The 20,302-nt window shown below is 39.4% G+C and overlaps 1 protein-coding gene across 3 annotated transcripts in view; it reads right to left on the bottom strand.

Moving 5' to 3' along the window:
• Positions 1-20,302, bottom strand: part of LOC126761375 (RNA-binding protein Musashi homolog Rbp6) — a 260,056-nt gene that overhangs the window by 45,775 nt on the left and 193,979 nt on the right. For all 3 annotated transcript variants that reach the window (XR_007667359.1, XM_050477477.1, XM_050477478.1), the window contains exon 3: positions 16,757-16,805. Coding sequence is in view for 2 of the 3 variants with exons in the window: in XM_050477477.1 (XP_050333434.1) it covers positions 16,757-16,793 (37 nt within the window). In the remaining variant the exon portion in view is untranslated. The remainder of the gene's footprint in view (positions 1-16,756; positions 16,806-20,302) is intronic.

Raw genomic sequence — 20,302 nt, 5'->3', positions numbered from 1 at the left:
TTTGGCTGCCTCATTGAAACTTTGTCAATCCCTCTGGTCGCCGGTGCAGCTGTTAGAATATTCAATTTCATAGTCTCAGAGCACCGGCAACATCTTATTTTGGCAGTTCATAAATTTTAATTCTCTTCATTTCTACTTTCATTTCCGCTTCCGTTGCGTTTGTCAATACAGCAGGTTGCGACAGTTGCAACTATTTTCATTTCTCTTTCAAGTTGCCAGTTCGCCAAGGTAAGGTGCAGTGCAGAGCAGTACCCAAAGCTAAACCCTGCTGTTTTGCGTGTTAATCGCTTGAGCTGTGCTGTATGTATGTATTGAAGGCTCGAGGTGGCAATAAAACAATACTATTCACATCTTCTGTGCATTATTGTCCCCCATCACTTTCCTTCATTCGAAAATGTTGGCAAAAGTGATATGTGTGCGTAAAAAACATTCAATGTAGCTGCTGCCGTGTCTATAACTTTGGGCTGGCATAAAACAATATCGTCGAATTGGACATGTCATTTCGCTTTTAAGTCAAACACGTTCATGTCAGTAACACCTGAACGCAGTTCTTCCTATTCTTTCTGCTCGCATTCGTACAAGCAACATTTGTCGTTGAAATAAAGGTTCAGTGTCGGTTCTGATGACTTCGCCCAATAAGTCCAACGATTCCTTGTCAATACTCTTGAAATGATGCAACATGCTTTCCGGACAAGCGGCAAATCGTTTGGAGGAGGTTGAGTAAAAAATACATGCCAATCTGATAGTCACCGTTGACTGTGCGTTATAACAAGTGAACTCGGCCAGGGATGTCAATGTGTTAACAGTGATTAAGCAACGTGTCAGAGTCGTATATGAAATATTATAACAGGTGATCCAAGTAGAGTTACTTTTTTCAATACCCTTTCTTTGACAGATCACGCTTGAGTTGTGTCAAGCTGCCATGTTATTTTTGTTGTTTTTTATTTTTCAAAAAGTAGGGAACCTCAAAATAGTTTGCCCTTTATAAGTTGATTGTTCCATGGGCAGTATGGCATGTAGTGCCGTCTTGTTGGAACCAAAGGTCGTCCACACCTACATCCTCAAATTCAGTCACGAAATTGTCATTGATCACGGATTAATTTTTGAAAAAATATGAACAAATGATTCACTCTGTGCATAGGACACACAAAACAGTGACGTTTTGAGGATTTAAGAGTGTCTTATTAATGTCTTGTGGATTATCACCTCTACAAATAACAAATTTTTTTTGTTAATGTACCTATTTAACCACAGGTGAGCTTCAGTGCTGAAAAAAATGCTCTGGTGAATATCGGATTCGGTTTCCTTCACGTTTTGGACAAATTACCTAACGTGCAACAGGCTTTATGGTCGTTCGGCTTCAATTCTTGCAAGAGTTGGACTTTGTAAGCCCGCAAACCAAGATCTTCCATAAAGTGGATGGGAAGGGCTCCAATTGTTGTATGCGTTGGTTGATGTACTCTTTCGGGTCTTCTTCGATTTTCTACTCCACAGCAGCAATAGCGTCTTCGAAGCGCACTGTATGGCGTCTTTGAGGATGCGCCTTATCTATTTGAATAAGTGTTACGTACCACATCGAACGAGGATTGCTCGAGTTACCGATTCTGCTGGGCGATTATGTCGACCCAGTATTGGACGCAGCGCGCGATGCGTTTCGCGAACTGAACAATTCATTTGGTGAAAAGTAAATTTGCACGATTTGCAAAGGTTGTTACGGAGAAGGTCCGCCTAAATAAGCAACCGTTAAATATTTTAGGGTCTCCAACATTTCCTTCTGGGTCTTACAGGGTATAATGAACAACCGTTATATTTTTTAGGGTCTCCGACGTTTCTTTCTGGGTGCTACTGGGTATAATAACCAACCGTTATATTTTTTGGGGTCTCCGACTTTTTCTTCTGGGTGTTACAGAGTATAATAAACAACCGTTATATTTTTCAGGCTCTCCGACGTTTTTTCTGGGTGTTACAGGGCATAATAAGGAACCGTTATATTTTTTAGGGTTTCCGACGTTTCTTTCTGGGCGCTACAGGGTATAATAACCAACCGTTATATTTTTTGGGGTCGCCGACTTTTTCTTCTGGGTGTTACAGAGTATAATAAACAACCGTTATACTTTTTAGGGTCTCCGACATTTCCTTCTGAATGTTGCAGGATATAATAAACAACCGTTATAGTTTTTAAGGTCACTGACATTTCCTTCCAGGTGTTACAGGGTATAATAAACAACCGTTATATTTTCTACGTTCGCCGACTTTTTCTTCAGGGTGATACAGGGTATGATAAACTACCGTTATACCGTTTTCAAAACGCTTAAATCTTAAAATTTTATTGAAGTCTTTCAATGGAATCTGTACATAGCAATGCATTCCATATTTTTCTATTCGAATCTAAAAAGAAATTTTTATTTTACCGTCATTATATATGTATATACATACATAAATGTTAGCAACACCAACTAGTAGGCAAGTTATCGATCGATGAAATTCAGTTGCCTCTAATAGCTTTATTTATGGGTGGAATACGAGCGCAAGAATACATGCTCATGACCTAATATGGAAATTCAAAGGCATTTCGTTGCAATTGTTACCTGGAAATATACACCATATTTCCGATTAATATGTATTAGCTGCATACATACAGACGTCAGGCAGATTGTACACCGTTATGATTACGTCAGCGCACACACACGGCCCCAAGTTTGCAGCAATTGTCTTTGTATTATTAATTTATTTGCTTCGTCTTCTTGGCAAAAAATTATGATAGTTAAAGGCCATATTCACCACTTCCTCGCACATCTACAATCGCACTTATTCGCACGAATGCCAATCGTGTAATTATTTTGCTTTATAGTGTGCACCTGTAATTTGAAGACATCGCTGACGTTTCTTTATTAACTTTGTTAAAGGCACAAACCGATAAATAATTCCTCAAGCAGCCATAATTCTGCAAATTACTTTCATGCTGATGACTGCGTAGGCGAATGCAACGGCTAATTATACCCTGAATAGGCTGTAACACTAGTAGGAAACGGAGGAGACCTTATAAAAAATATATATTACTAATATATAAATATATGATCGGCGTAACGTGTTGAGTTAAAAAATATATTACAATTCACAGACGTTCTCTTCTCTTTAATGATCTTTTCATTTTTCATAACTGTTGATATCGGACCACTACAGCATATATCTGCCATACAAACTGTATGGTCAAAATCAAGTTCTTATGTGGAAAACTATCATACTTGAGGAGATATCAGCACGAAATTTGGCATGAATAATTATCTGAGGAAATGATATTCCAAGTTTATAACCACGAAATGATATATGTAGTTCCTAAAGAAATTGTTCGAATCGGTCTACTAAAGCATAAACTGCCTGTGTTTGTGGAGGGTATTCTAGCTTTGCTGCAACCGAAGTTACGTTTTGTCGTGTTCTTCATTCGTCTTAATCAATATTCTTCTTGTCTTGTTCTGTTGCAGCTGGCTATATTAAATGTCATTTTGAATATTAGCCTTGTATATGTTTTATGTGACCGCCGCGGCTGGCTCGAATTAATTCCAGTCTACAGGCTTCAACGTGTCTTGGAATTATCTGCGTCGGCAAGCGACTTCACATAACCTCACAAAAAATAGCCCAGTGATGTTAAATTAAAATAATAAAAACAAAAAGTTGGTCTTGTAGGTCACGCCACAAGTTCGTGATTCGAGATAATACTTTCTTTAAAAAGTTTTCTTCTATAAGTTGATTATTTCGTGGGCTGTATGGCATGTAACGGCGTATTGTTGGAACCAAAGGTCGTTCACACCAACATCTTCAAATTCAGTCTCGAAATTGTCATTAGTCACAGATTCATTTTCTGAAAAAATATGAACAAATAATTTCCTCTGCCCAAAGAGCATATAAAACAGTGACTTTGGTGTCTCAATAATGGCTTGTGGGTAATCATCTCTCCAGGGTTATGGACATACTCATTGAGGAAAAAAACCTACGTAAAACCTTTGAAAAAGCGTATCGTACAGGTTATCAAAGGGTAGAATCAGCATACCGCACAGGTTTAATCTAAGCTTTTTCAGTACATAATTTGCGACACGCTAATCGACTTACTAGCATTTGAAATACAGAAAATGTGAACGTTCGACGCAGTACCCGCCGGGTGAAGGGAAGAGGAAAGTGCTTCGCTTGGAATACTCAATTCCTGCCACGTAGGAAAAGAAGAAACGACTGGCGCGCTGTTGTGTCACCAGTAAAGAAGAAGAATAAGTACCCACGACAGTAACCGGTACAGACCCGGATTTTTATGTGGCAAAGGACTGTGAAGGCGGTACTATGCTTCCACATTATTTCAGAAATGTTTTCTGCCGCTCTAATACCAACAGGAAATAAAGAACGATTGTAAATTCGTTGAGAGTAAGGACGTCACGGTAGGGACGGCTCGGTTTAAAAGAATGGGGTCCTGCGGGAAGCATGATGAGATGCATTATTATTCTACACAGATGCTGTGCAGGAACGGAAATGTTAGGAAGTATCTATATACGAGATGCGTTCCAAAGTAAACAGGACTTTTGATAAAAACAGAACAAATGGGTTTTTCGGCAAAATCAATTTATTTTATTCAAAATATTATCCTTCTGCTTCAATATAGCTTTTTGCATGGTCCAAAAGCATGTCGAATGAGTGTTTTAGCTCGTTTGGCTGCCAGTATGCCGGTGCAAGCTTTTTGAATGGCCTCTACGTCTACATAACGCTTTCCTTTTATGGGCAAATGCATTTTTCCGAAAAGGAAGAAGTCGCACAGTGCCATATCAGGTGAATGCGTGGATAAAATGTGATTTTTGGTCAAATAATCGGTCACAACGGTCGTGCAACAAACGCCAAATTTCATCTTCTCGATATTCGGACCGAACACGCCGAATACGGCGCACCAAATGCGATAAATCGATGTTTCAGATGTTCAATTCCATTTACATGAATTTTAATAATGATTTTTTCTAATTTTTGATGAATTCACGCACAGTTTCGATGAAATATCCGGTGATCACGGATTTTGATTGGCCCCATGTTGATCGTCATTTATGTCCTCACGACCACTTTGATAACGTTGAAATCACTTTTGCACTTTGCTGCGAGATAGGCAATCATCGCCATAAACCTGTTTCATCAATTGAAACGTTTCGGTAAAAGTTTTACCAATTTTAAAACCAAATTTAATGTTGGCTCTTTGTTCGAAGCTCATTTTCGCACCGATAACACAAACATACTGACACTTAAACGCAATAACTGCACTTCCAATCAATGAAATGTCATGAAATTCTTACTGGACAATCGATAAAGATAGCAAATTCTAACGCACTAGTCGACATATAGATGGCGCCACCAGGGGGCGCTAGATTCAAAAAGTCCTGTTTACTTGTATAATGGAAAAAGCTAAAGCGTCGTCATTTATATACAAGGAAGCAATCAGCGATTACGCTTTTCAAATACGCTGGCAAACAAAGCAAAATAAGCAGAACACTATGGTCGGTCCCTTGAATGCGCACAATATTCTAAATGTCTTGCTAAAAAATGTAAATAACTTTGTATAATGTACTCTTTGAAAACGTTCTACGGTTAAGAGACTAGACCTGGACGCTGGTAGTGTTTTGAGACTTTAGACGAGAAATATGGAATGCCACGCCGAAGAAATGCGAAAACTGTTCCCGGTTGGGCGACGGTTCCCAAGTAGAGAGTTTTTAGTGACCTGAAAGTGGCACATAGCATTGCTGTGATGACACAATGATGATGCGGTAGGCTTTGTTTTCATCCTCCCTCGAAAAAGAACCCGACTAATATCACCTTAAAGTTTCGAATATTATATATAGTGGTCTTGCTACATTTTCAACCTCGAACATATTAGTTTATTATCATCCGCTCAATAGTTATTAGTAAATCTCTGCAATCCTTTGTTGTAAATTACTTCGAACATCGGGATCTTTCATGTAACATTTAGATTGTGGTAAGACAAACTTCTACTTCACTCTTATATTCTTAATATCATCTTCTTTAATGGCGTAGATAGCGCGCCAGTCGTTCTTCCTTTTCGCCTTTTGGCGCGAATTGGAGTTTCCAAGCTAAACTAGGTGCTTCTCCACCTGGTCTTTCCAACGGAGTGAACTCTTCCTCTTTCTTTGCTTACCCCGGCGGGTACTGCGTCGAACACATCCAGAGCTGGAGTAATTTCAATTATTCGGATGGCATGACCTAGCCATCGTAGCCGCTGTCTTTTAATTCTATGAACTATGTCAAGGTCTTCGTACATCTCGTACAGCTTATCGTTCCATCGAATGCGATATTCACCGTTGCCAATGCGCAAAGGACCAGAACCTTTCGCTCGAAAACTCGTATCATCGACTCATCAGATGTTGTCATCGTCCATGCCTCTGCATCAGACGGGGATGATGAGTGACTTGTAGAATTTGGTCTTCATTTGTCGAGAGAGGACTTTACTTCTCAATTGACTACTCAGTCCGAAGTAGTACCTGTTGCTAAGAGTTATTCTTCGTTGAATTTCGAGGCTAGTGTTGTTGTTGGTGTTAATACTGGTTCCTAATATCTAGTATTACGAAAGTCTACTTGAAATTATATACCTGGACGAGCGACCTCTAGATGTTTTCTTATATACAGTATATATTTTAGCCAACCAATCTAATCACTATGGATCTGGATACGATTTCTCTTTTTTTTGGAAGTAAATTTTGTTTTTGTGTTTTTTTTTAGTGTCGCCAAAGACCCGAGTGAGTTCGGTCGTTTTCAGTTGCCTTAAACTTTTAGAATAAAATCAATATAGTTACATATAAATAACATACAACGCACATTTTGCTTTCCTTTATCACAAGCAGTCCATGATTGCTCCTACGATGTCTATAGCTAGGCGTAAGTTAATAATACTAATGGGAGAAAGAGAGAGAGAGAGAGAGCGAATAAAAGAGTTTTGCTCTCTTATTTAGACTTTTTTAGTTTAGTCTACACCTGGCAACACTCTTCTAGCTAGTCGAGAGGCAAAAGACGAAAGGTCTCAATACAATCGGGGCTCATTGTTATGATTTACACGGCGACTCTGCTGGAAGGGCCCCCATTCCAAAGCACTTTTGCTTCTATTTACATTTGTAGTGCACAGTTACATACACACATAGACACTAATTTCTTTCTATAATTGCAGTCTATCGATCGAAATGTGTCAGTAGTAATACACAAAATGGCAGCAAGCTTAGAATGAGTAGTTAACGAGAAAGTGGGCAATTGCTAATAATCAAAGTGTATAAAAACGCAGAAAGGAAACGGCGAGAAAGTGCGAAAGAGCGAGTGTGTGAGAAGGCGTACGAGCCAACCGATTTACCTTAAGTATTTCATTCATAAATCATGAGATGGTGCCTCAGGCAATTCGCGCAACCTTGCGCCAGCCGCACAAACCTCCCGCTCAAAGTAACAGTCATAGCTGATTCATTCATTCGGCTTTTTAACGGCACAGCAATGCAACGAACAATAACAACTATATGAAGAGAAAAAAGAAACGCTTTTTAAGGCAGTAAATATTAAATTGAGCCGGAGATGGCTGCGTTCCGCGAAAAACGAGAAACTCGGCGGCGTGAGCGCAGAAAGCAGAAGGTGGAACATCGAAAATGCAAGCCTGTCGCTTCCTGTTTGCCCCTCCTGTGTGTAACGGCAGCGCGCTGGTGAGCAGTAAAATAATATAGACTTGCACATCGACTACGGAATGTCGGTGTGTGTGCGCGTGTGTGCTGTGTGTGCGGTGTCAAGGACACTTAATATTAAAATTGAAAATTTTGTTTTCCGCTGCAATGAATCCCAGTGAACAGCGGCGCGCCGATTGGAACGGAAGACAGTTATGAGTTGCCGCTGAATGTTCGCAAAACGACTTGCACATTCCCATACATAGACATACAAACACACCCATATATGCAGTAAAAGACAGCAACTTCTCATATTCATATACATACTATGTATATAGGCACACTCAATCCCATAACCCGTCGCCAGTCACATATAAATACGTGTACCTTTGTATGTCCTGCGGGAATTTTTACACATGTGCGAAACTGTTGGCAATAACTGCAAACATTTGCAGCAGCAAGCAGTCGCACGGCAGCGTTGTTGACAAAAACTTTCACATGTGCCACAGCACAACAGCAATAAAGGTAACAAAAAAATGCAATAATAAAATGTGATCAAAATCACGGGTGTCTTTGTGTGTTTGTGTGTGTGTGAGCTGCCGGCTTTCTGGCTGTTTGCTGGTGTTTTCCAGCGTCAATTCAATTTATTCTACTAAAACTCGGTCGTTGCATATACATATATATCTGTATGTATGTATATATGCAAGTGAATTTGTACACGAAATCACTCAAATGACACAATACCAGAGGAAACCGAAAATGGCAACTTTTAAATGATTTAATTTTTTTTAACATGATCGAATGTGTGAATGGCTACCAAAATAACTAAAAAACACAAGAAACTCCTGCTGCACTGAATATAAAAATAACAAGTAAGGAAGGGCTAAGTTCGGGTGTCACCGAACATTTTATACTCTCGCATGGTAAAGTGATAATCGATATTTCATTATACGTCATTTACATATTTTTCAAATACCGTATTTTTGTAAATTTTTATTCCGCTATCATCATTGGTTCCTAATGTACTATATATTATACAGAGAAGGCATCAGATGGAATTCAAAATAGCTTTATATTGGAAGAAGGCGTGGTTGTGAACTGATTTCACCCATATTTCGTACATATCATCAGGGTATTAAGAAAATATTATATACCGAATTTCATTTTGGTTAGTCGGTTAACGCACTTTTAGTGATTTTCAACATAACCTTTGTATGAGGTGGGCGTGGTTATTATCCGATTTCTTCCATTTTTGAACTGTATATGGAAATACCTGAAGGAAACGACTCTGATAGAGTTTGGTTGACATAGCTATAGTAGTTTCCGAGATATGTACAAGAAAGTTAGTAGGGGGCGGGGCCACGCCCACTTTTCCAAAAAAATTACGTCCAAATATGCCCCTCCCTAATGCGATCCTTTGTGCCAAATTTCACTTTAATATCTTTATTTATGGCTTAGTTATGGCACTTTATAGGTTTTCGGTTTCCGCCATTTTGTGGGCGTGGCAGTGGGCCGATTTTGCCCATCTTCGAACTTAACCTTCTTATGGAGCCAAGGAATACGTGTACCAAGTTTCATCATGATATCTCAATTTTTACTCAAGTTACAGCTTGCACGGACGGACGGACAGACGGACCCACGGACAGACAGACATCCGGACTTCGACTCTACTCGTCACCCTGATCACTTTGGTATATATAACCCTATATCTGACTCTTTTAGTTTTAGGACTTACAAACAACCGTTATGTGAACAAAACTATAATATGTACTCTCGTTAGCAACATTGTTGCGAGAGTATAAAAAGTTTGCATACAAGAACTGGATTTTGATCGTATTTATAGGACAGCTATATGCTATAGTGAACCGTTATGTGCAATTTCTTCGTATATTGTACCGTTATCTTAGACAACAATCCCTGCCGATTTTGCTGAAGATATCTTGCCGAATAAAAAAGTTATCCATATAAGGACACGATTTTGATCGTTCAGTTTGTATATCAGCTTTGTACTATAGTGGTATCTGCGGTTCCGACAAATGAGCGGCTTCTTGGGGAGAAAAGAATGTGTGCAAAAGTTCAGAGCAATAGCTTGAAAAATGAAGGACTGGTTCGTGTATATGGTATACAGACAACTGGAACAGATAGCAAGCAGACGGACGTGGCTAGTTCGACTAAGCTCGTCGCTGTGATCATTTAATTCATAGGTTATCTGATGTTTCGTTTTAGGTGTTACAAACATTGTGACGAACTTAGTATACCATGTTCAGGATATAAGAAGGGGAAAAATGTATTTAGTATGCGTCAAGTTTTCAATAAACTGCAGAATCACAGAAATACGTAATTTTTCTTGAAAGAGCGATATATTTCTCAACATAGTCTGCTCTTGGCTCCACACAATCGGTGCAGCGGTTGTTCAACTTCTTGAACCTATCTGAAAAATACGTTTACTGAAGGTCTTGAAAGTAAACTACCGTGGCGATAGATAGATTTAGATTAGATAAATAAATGAGGATTGCATCACGACCTGAGATCTATTGTGTCCTCTCCTAAGACCCAATGACTCACTTAGTACCAGCATATAGATAAATTCCAATATACTGCAAGATGCTATTGAGGCGATGTGATCCCTATTAGGAAACATGAATCCACGGGTCTTTATCATGCGCCTACAAACTGCTGTGGAATCAATTAGCAGGTGTTCTGCAGTTTCCGACTCATAGCCCCATGTTATATAAGTGCTTCTTGAGCTTACAATGGCCAGTGTAAAAGACGACAAGTAGCCTGAATTTGTCCCTTGGGAGGTTGATTACATATTTAATCCGATTAGGGTTGTACCGCCTATTATTAACTTCGCATGGCACTTGTCTTAGAGTTCTTGTCAATACCCCTCCCTACCCACTCCTTTATCTTTACATAGCAGCTCCTTTATGTCATGGAGACCAACCGCAAAGAAAGGTGCGGGTCCTATCATGTTGGTTGATGCCGAGTAGCAGGCGAGCTCATCAGCCAGTTCCTTCCCCGCTATATCCTTGTGACCGGGCACCCAGATTAGGTGCACTTGGTTACGATCCGATAGACTGTTCAGTCGTTCTATACACTCTTGCACCAATAGCGATTTCATCTAGTATGCACAAATCGCTCTTAGTGCCGCTTGACTGTCGCTGAGTATAACTATACGGTCATTGCGATAGCTCCGTTGGAGGTTTATCTCTACTCTCCGATTTATAGCGCAGACCTCTGCTTGGAAAATGCTCGGAAAACTCTCCATATGTATGTAAAGTTTAGCGCGTGGTCGCTAATTCTCTCTGACGCTTTCGAGTCGTCAGTGTACCATTTCATTGTTCTATCCCTAAGCAATAGCTCCAGAAGGAATCGTTCCAATTAGCCTTACTACTGAAGGTAACCTTGAACACCGTTTGTCCCTTGGAAAATGGACCAGTGGTATTTCTCCATTTTAGTCCTTCATGCGCTGGGAAGAGATTACCTTACCTCTGCCAAACCTTTCTGCGGTCATTTGGAGTAGTGTGTGTTTGTCAACCTGACTGATTACTATAACGTGCGTTCCAAAGTAATTTTTTTTGAATCTAGCGCCGCCTTGTGGCGTCATATATATATCGACTGGTGTTTTAACTGTAAGTATGTTTGTGTTATCGGTGCGAAAACGAGCTTCGAACAAAGAGCCTATATTAAATTTTGTTTTAAAATTGGTAAAACTTTTAACGAAATGTTTCAATTGATAAAACAAGTTTATGGCAATGATTGCCTATCCCGTAGCCGAGTAAATTCAACGTTTTCAAAGGGGTCGTGAGGACATAAATAACGATCAACATGTGGGCCAATCAAAATCCGTGATCACCGGATATTTCATCGAAACTGTGCGTGAATTCATCAAAAATCAGCCGAATTCAATCATTCATGCAAATGCAATTGAACATCTCCAAAACATCGATTTATCGCATACTGACCGGAAATTTAGGCTTACGAAAGGTGTGTGCACGGTTTGTTCCGCAAAAATTGACTGACGACCAAAAATTGCTCAGAATCCAACATACTAAGACTGATTATTTGACCAAAAATCACATTTTAACCATTAACCACTCCCCGTATTCACCTGATATGGCACCGTGCAACTTCTTCCTTTTCGAAAAAATGCATTTGCTCATGAAAGGAAAGCGTTATGTAGACGTAGAGGCCATTCAAAAGGCTTGCACCGGCATACTGGCGTCATTACCGGCCAACGAGCTAAAACACACGTTCGGCACGCTTTTGGACCGTGCATAAAGCTGTATTGAAGCAGAAGAAGACTATTTTGAATATAATAAATTTATTTTGCCGAAAAAGCCATTTGTTCTGTTTTTATCAAAAGTCCTGTTTACTTTGGAAATCTCCTTGTATATCCCTAATGTCTGACATACTCTGAAATGCTTTTCAGATCAGAATAATAATTATTTTTAATCAATTCACCAATAAAATATTTTACAGTTTGAGTTTATGTCAAGTGATTTTATCAAAATGACCGTTAAAGTTATCTCACAAGAAAAAAATTTATTTGTGTCATTCTCGGTTATAAAAAGGAGTCCAATTATGTGGCAACCCTTGCAATCGTAGTATCATTTCGTTTAATATAAAAATAAAATATCCTCACGCACGATTTCCAAGTCATGTTTCGTAATTCTCCTCCTCTTCCCTCTAGTACTTAGATATTTCTCCACGGAGAAAATGAATTTGTAATTTTAATGATTGCTTTATCTCGTTTGCATCCGATTTGGAAGCGAAGCACATGATGTGAAACCATAAAGACAGGCATAAAGGCGATTTTTCAGGGTTTATCAACGCTTTAGTAATTTATTTTGAGTATAATTTAGTAACAGGTAAGTAGAGAAATTACAAGAAGTGTATCGATTTAATTCGAAATAAATTGTGTGGAACAGAAAAACATTATTCTTGCGTTTTGTTTATGAGCAGAAAGGGAAAAGAAAGAGTGAGTGAATGCAGTAAAAAAAAAATAATAAAAGTATACCACTTATGTTGAGAATAAAATTTCAGAGAGTTTTTCTTTTAGGAAAGGGGCGGAAAAGAAAAGTATGCCACTGGTTAAAAATGTGAAAAAAATTGTCCTTCTAACACCGCTAAGCCGCTGCAACAAATTTCTTACAGGCTCAAAGCGTTTTGGGAATTTATGAGGCGTTTTCAGTTATCTAAGTAAGATCGGTGGACATAGTCGCCAGGTGTATGGCCACGGAAACTGTCTTCAGACTCAGAGAATCGGATAAATGAGAGCCTAAGCACTCTGGAATTGTCGCTCACTTTGATTTTATTGTAAAATACTTGGAGGTCGCTGAACAAAGCCCTGGCTGTCGCTTCTCTGCTCACATACCATTGAAGTAGGCATGGGAGGGACGGAGTGGGGTGGCGAGCTTTTTTAAGGAAGGATCAAAGCTTGCGTGAGGGATTGGCGGAGGAGTACACCGTCTGGAACTTTCCATCAGCTCCAGTTTTAGTTTGCCTGACTGCTGTTATTTCATGATTGGACTAATATGTGTGCCTGGCCATTGCAGTATTGAAGGAAACTGTAAGGCTGATGGGCTTGCTAGGGCAGGTACTTCAGTCTCAATAACTGCGGAATGGGAACGGGCAAAAGTAGGGTTTCAGACCAGCAGCTGTGAAGTCTCATGGTCCTTCTAGCCCAGTTGAGAAGACTTTAAGGGAGCCAATCTCAAAATCGATCCATGGGCTAGACACCGCCTGTTTGTAGGTGAAATCACATACCTCGGGACTTGCTCCACCGATTTTAAAAGAATTCGGTGCATAAAGGTTTTCTAATATTCCTATGTTGCAGTGCAAAAATTGGCGAAATTCGACTACAACCACGCCTTCTTCCCATATAACACAATTTTAAATTCCATTTTATTCTTTCACTTTCCATAATACCAATCAAAATCCATAAAATATAACGGGCTAAAACTTTGCGCATATCTGTCTCTGAGTTCTTGATCGAAAATTGTCCAAATCGTACTACAATTATACAAGCCTCCCGGTACCGAATATGTAGACCCCAGTTTCAATTGCGAACTTTTTTGCGAAAATATTGGTCAATATATATATGAGATATATATTGAAGAGATATATTATTGAAGTTCGGAAGAACTTAGTCCTTTCTTACTTGTTAATACCCAGTGTGTATGACAGTTATATATGTACTATCGACGGTTCCGACAAATGCGGTTCTTGGGAAGAAAGGAACGTGTGCAAAATTCAGAGCGATATCTCAAAGAGAGACTATATTCCGTATATAAAAACAAATAGACGGACATGGCTAAATTAACTCAGCTCGTCACGCCGATCATTTATATATATAGTTTATAGGGTCTTCGACGATTCCTTCTAGATGTTAAAAGCTTTTCGGAACATTTAATATACCCTTGTCGGGAATAAGAAGAAGAGTTCTTCTTACATTTCGCCTTCTCCTAAATACTCCTTCTACGACCTTCTTTTTCATGGGCACAACTTAAACAAAAGCGTCTTCTACTCAAATCTACCAGAGCAACAGCAGCAAATCCAGCAGTTAACAGTTTGCGGTTGAGAAAGAAAAATAATACAGAAAAGCAACAATGGCGAAAAGTGCAGCTGCCATTGCCGTCAGCTTAAAATTTAAAAAATGCACACATCCCATAAATACGTTCACACTATTTACATAAGCCAATGCGGCCATCATTAAAGCGCCTAGGAAGCAGCCCAGCTGGCACACTCCCAAGTTGAGATTTGCAATTATTTACACGTGGTCTAAAAAATTTAACAAACTCAGCACCTGACCGTGGTCACAAGCCCATCATTACGTACACCGGCTACCCCCGCTACCCTGCGCTAAGCACCAAGCGCCAGGCACTGGGCACCAGCAACGCTACAAACTGTGCTAAAGAAAATTGTAAAGAGTGCAAATTAAAGTGGGCTTAAGAAGGTAACAGAGCGTGTAGAAAGTACACAGGCATGAAAAGAAAATGGTGTTTGCAATGCGTGTGTTTGTGACTTCGCGGTGGCGTTGAATGGGACGGTGGTGGATTAAATTGCCTCATTCGTGCAGCTCGTACTCGCATAAATTCGCATTTACTATATCAACCCAACTGCGGCCGCGCGGTGCGGTGCTTTAGATGCGGACGATGAATGGTCAAACATTTATATATAAATGGGCAAAGCAGCATTTGGATATACAGGTATGTAGTTTGTGCGTTTTATAAGGAACTTTTAAAGTATTTTTTTTTCATGGAAATTGTATTTAGTCTGTTACTTTAAACTGTTGCTAAAACACGTTTCTGATTTTCATGGTATTAAATGTAGAGTTAATGAAGAGAACGAAGTGTCGTCAATTCGTCGTTAAGCTTTCGTTGCTTTGTCTCAAAGAAATCAAATGATTAACTTCACCGTGATGTTTAATTGTTGGACTGGCTGCAAAACTTAACTTCTTCTTTATTGGCGTAGGCACCGCTTACGCGGTTATAGCCGAGTTTACAAGAGCGCGGTGGTTCTTCCTTTCGCTGTTAGGCAACAATTGGAGAGTCCAACTGTAGTGTGTAGGTCCTTCCCCACCTGGTCTTTACAACGAAATGGAACTCTTCCTCTGCTTCAACCGGAAACTTTCAGAGCTGAAGTGTTTTCATCCTTTCAGATGACATGGAAGCCTTCCTCTGCTTCTCCCGGCAGCTATTGTGTCGAATACTCTCAGAGTTGGAGTGTTTTCATTCATTCGGACGACATGGCCTAGCCAGCATAGCCGCTGTCTCTTAAAACGAACCATAAATCTTCCGCAGAACCTTTCTCTCGAAAACTCGTAACGCCAACTCATCAGATGATAGCATCTTCAAAGCCCCTGCACCATATAGCAAGACGGTAATAATGAGGGACTTACATATATAGACTTTAGGCAGGTTAACAATCTACAGATGATCCAAGTAGAGGTACTTTTTTCCATAGCTTAGATAGACCACGCGTTGTCAAGCTGTCGTATTATTTTTGTTCAGTATTGTTTGGCATTCCATCAAGAAAAACTTACGCCTAAACAACTTTTATAAATCGTTCAACTTTATTAAGAAAACTCATGTTCTGTAAATAGTATGTTTCGCGCGTTTCGCTTAACTTCTGGTCAACACAATCGGTCTACTGAGCGTACTGTTCACAACACCCTCACCCATCTTGAGACCCATCATTCATTATATTTCGACCGAATATACCACCTCCATTGAAGAAAATATGGTAGTCGTAGCTGAGAGTGTACTCGAAGACCGTGGAGAGTCGATTCGGCGACGTTCTCAGCAACTTGGATTGACGTATGGAATGATCTTAATGATTGAAAGCTTACAAAATACGGATTGTGCAAGAACTGAAGTCTCTCGACCTTCCCAAGCGACATCGCTTTACTCTATGGGCTCTCGAAAATGTCCAAGAAGATCCCACGTTTTCGAGCCAAATGTTGTTCAGCAATAAAGCTCGGTTCTGGATCAAAGGGTATGTAAACTAGCAAAATTTGCACTTTTGAAACAAAAATCAACCTAACCTAGGTTCAAGAGCTGCCATTTCATCCAGAAAAACAACGTTTTGGTGTGGTTTGTGTGCCGCTGGAGTCATCGGTCCATATTTCTTCAAAAATGATGCCGATGAGAACATAACCCTCAATGGCGATCGTTATCGCACCATGATAACCGACTATTTGATACCTGAAATTAAAGCTCATGACCTCGGCGACATTTGAGAGAACAAATTTTCTCGAAAATTGGATGGACCATCTGAGACATAGTCGCGGCCAACATTTGAAAGAGATAATCCTCAAAAAATAAATGCCAAAGAATGTTCGTTCGAATGATAATGAACATTACCCATTAAATTTGAAATTTCTGTGTTTTTTCTTTACAAAAGTAGGGAACCTCGAAGGGGATTTAGAAGTTTACTGGTACCGATGTATTCTGGTCACCACTGACTGGGATATCATTTATGAAAAAAATATAAAAATGAATATTTGATCGCAGAATTTTTCTGCATAGCGGCCGGGAATCAGAATACTTGATATTCGAATGCGTTGTTCGAACTGTACTTACCTCGGTGCCGATTGGTCTGCTTATCGAACATGAGCATAGCGTCCTCAATCTGCAATTAAAATAAGAAAATAATATTGAAGAAGATGAAATATAACCATCAATTATGCGGTAAACGATTAGCGATATTCTCTTCGAAATTTACTAATAAGAAATATAATTAAGATATAGCATGCGAAATTAAGTGCTAAGGAGCAGGAACTTGGACGCGAAAAAATGCGAATTTGTCATTAGTGATGTCCGTCGTCGCAAAGTTGAGTTTCATTAAGTTTTGTCACTTTACAGCAAACCGTTATGTCTCAATTAAAATAAAATAAATGTCGCCCGAGCTGCTGCTCTGTGGATTCGTTGGTGCTGCAACGATTGGGTGGGTGAGTTTATAAGCTCGTGTGTGTGTGGGTGTTTGTGTGAACACCTCCTTGTGGGTGTTGATTGGTTTGGCGATTAAGTTGACGCCGTTCCAATGTTGATCAGGAGAGACGAAAACGTAAGCCCATCTGGTAGCTTGCGAAGCCACTGCCGGCTAGTGGATACTGTGCAAAGTTGGGATAGAGAGCGATAAGTTGCTCCTGAAGTGGTTGGCAAATACAAGCGAAAATTGCACATAGTGTATTTTATAGGGTGTTCCTTTTGTTTGAGTTCAACGCCTTTCGTCATTATCGGCTATTTTACTATATGAATGGAGACTTCAGTTTATGTGGTGCGTTGGGCGCATATTGAAACTCAGTTTTCAAGATTTCAACAGCTATCTTTTCGAACCTGCTTTTAATCGTTATTAATCGATTACTTAGCACCAAATTGAAGCAGACCAGCGGTTCTACGGCTGCACCCTGTTTACACACATATAAGCTGAAACTCTGACCAGTATCATAGATTGGTCGTAGCAGATTCCCTTACATGCCGCTCATTTTGGTGCAAATGTTGGCTCACTTTTTGTTGCTGTTATATGAACATGCTTCGTGTTCGTTGTCAACAAGTTCAGCAGCTGCGAAAACTTTTCCCATTATTCCAAATAACTGATAATACCTCAACTTGCTAGGCAACAAAAGCAACAATAACTGCTCTCAGCTCTCATTGGGAAAGTATGGGCCATTGGATACAGTTTAAGCTCCGAATCGTGCCCGTACGCTGCTACTGCTGCTCGATTCCATACTTCAGCGCAGCTGTCAGTTGTCTTCTTCTCTTTAATTAGTGATACGCTCTTTCTATTACAACCATTTCTAGTTTAAAAAGTGACTTACTAGTCCACTAGCACTCATTATAGACTGAATAGGGTATGTTAAGTTTGGCACGAACTTTGTAGGACCCAGAAGGAAACGTCGGTTAGGTTATATAATACAAATGGTCAGTCATGTCCTTCTATCTGTCCGCCCATATATACGCGAACTAGTCTTTTAGTTTTTGAGATGTTTAAAGAGCTTATATGGAAAAATTTTCCATTTTACGTGCTATCTCCACACAATTTGGCATATTATTATATTAACCAAAGCAACGCTGTATTGTCCGAAGAAATTGTTCTGATCGGATCACTATAGCATAGAGCTGCCATACAAACTGATCGATCAAGTTGAAGCCCCTGCATGGAAACATTTTTATTTGACAAGATCTCTGCACAAAATTTGGTATATATTATTATCCAAGGCAACGGTACAACCTCCGAAGAAATTGCTTAGATCGGACTAATATAACATATAGCTGTCATACAAACTCATCGATCAAACTCAAGTCCCTGTATTGAAAACTTTTTTATTTGATGAGATCTCTGCTCGAAATTCGGTGTGGATTATTATCCAAGGAAACGGTATAAGCTCCAAAAAAATTGTTCTGATCGGATAACTATAACATATAGCTGCCATACAAAACGAATGGCCAAACTTAAGTCCCTGTTTGGAAAACTTTTTTATTTGACGAGATTACTTTATGAAATTTAGTATATATTATTATCCAAGGAAACCGTATAAGCTCCAAAGAAATTGTTCTGATCGGACTACTATAGCACATAGCTGCCATAGAACTCTTCGATCAAACTTAAGTCCCTGTATTGAAAACTTTTTTGTGTGATGAGATCTCTGCTCGAAATTCAGTATGGATTATTATCCAAGGCAACGGTACAACCTCAGAAAAAATTGTTCAGATCGCCCTACTATAGCATATAGCTGCCAAACTGGTCGACGAAATCAAAATAAAAATATTTCTATACCCTTTTTGTGCTATAAAAAGTATACCTGTAAAGGGTTTTAGCATTTTTTCTTATTTTTGGTATAAATATAAACGTGTGTATGTAAACGTATCTATTATCTCTCTGCTTTTTAGCGCTGAGTTATCTCATCAGCACGAATAAATCGAATCGCTTCTAATTATCGGAAATTAATTGCTATATTTAATACGAACTAAAACCATTTTACTTGAATTAGTTTTTTTTAGCAGCTTTATTCATTATGTAACCACATAATATTATATTTAGCCGTCCAGTCGATATTTTGACACACGGGTCACTTAACCCGCTCTGCTACAGCGTTGGTCATGTAAGTACTTATATAAACTATTGGCAATGTGTACTTAAGCGCAGAAGAAAAGTTTTCGTAATTGCATGAAAATTGATTAGTGAATTAATCATATTGATGGCGAATATTTCTGCGCTGCAAACACTGAAATTCACTCAAAAACTTGGTCGCGAAACTGCTATATTGTTATTAAGTGGACAGCAGCTTGATGGCTGGTTAACTCCACGGTGGGTTCGGTGGCAAATTGCCTGAATGGCGATAATGAAAAAGTTTTCCGCTAAGAGTGGGTTAATAGTAGTTAAACTAACGAAATGAACGAAATGAAGGGACAACACTCACAACTTGTGTGTATTGAGTGATTTTAATGGAGTTTTGTATGTCATTAGAAAGTTTTAAAATCAGCGTGGTTTTCGGTATGAAACATAGGTTTGCTTGTGTGTGTATCGAAAAGGATTTTTCGCTCAAACGGTTCTTAGCAATGACTCAAACCTAGTGTGGAAAGCAAAAATAAGTATTTGAATGATTGCGATATGCTGTGGTGCTCAAATCTGAATAATATTATTCGAGCATATTGTACCGCTGCCCTTGATAACAACTCTTGCCGATTTTCGTTAAGTATCTTGTCAAATGAAAAAGGTTTCCGTACGATAATTTAATTACGAACGCTCAATTTTTATGGTAGCTATATGTTATGGTCATCAAAAGATGGGTTTCTCATCCGAGGCTGTTTGTCGTTTTTCATTGGGGTGGGCTTTTTACGTGGCGGGTCCCAAACCCAGCGCACAACCCTATGCAGGGGATGTTTCGCCTTCTCACTTTAGCTCACCTTTGAACGGATGTTCTTAGGCTACCCAGAGGATACTTGGTCAAAGACCGGAAGTCGTGAGCTGCTTGAGTCATATGTAAAAGAATCGTTTCTGGCCACTCCCAAGTGAATGGCGATCAGAGAACTTTCCTCACTTGCGTGAACTTCTACACATGACCCCATCCTTTAAGAAGATATGTTATGGTCGTTTGTACTGACGGTTCCGACAAGTGAGCAGCT

Source organism: Bactrocera neohumeralis, chromosome 6 (assembly GCF_024586455.1).
Source record: "Bactrocera neohumeralis isolate Rockhampton chromosome 6, APGP_CSIRO_Bneo_wtdbg2-racon-allhic-juicebox.fasta_v2, whole genome shotgun sequence".
In the NCBI taxonomy this organism is placed as follows: domain Eukaryota; kingdom Metazoa; phylum Arthropoda; class Insecta; order Diptera; family Tephritidae; genus Bactrocera; species Bactrocera neohumeralis.
Note: the sequence above shows the minus strand (reverse complement) of the source record. Positions and strands in the feature narration are given on the sequence as shown.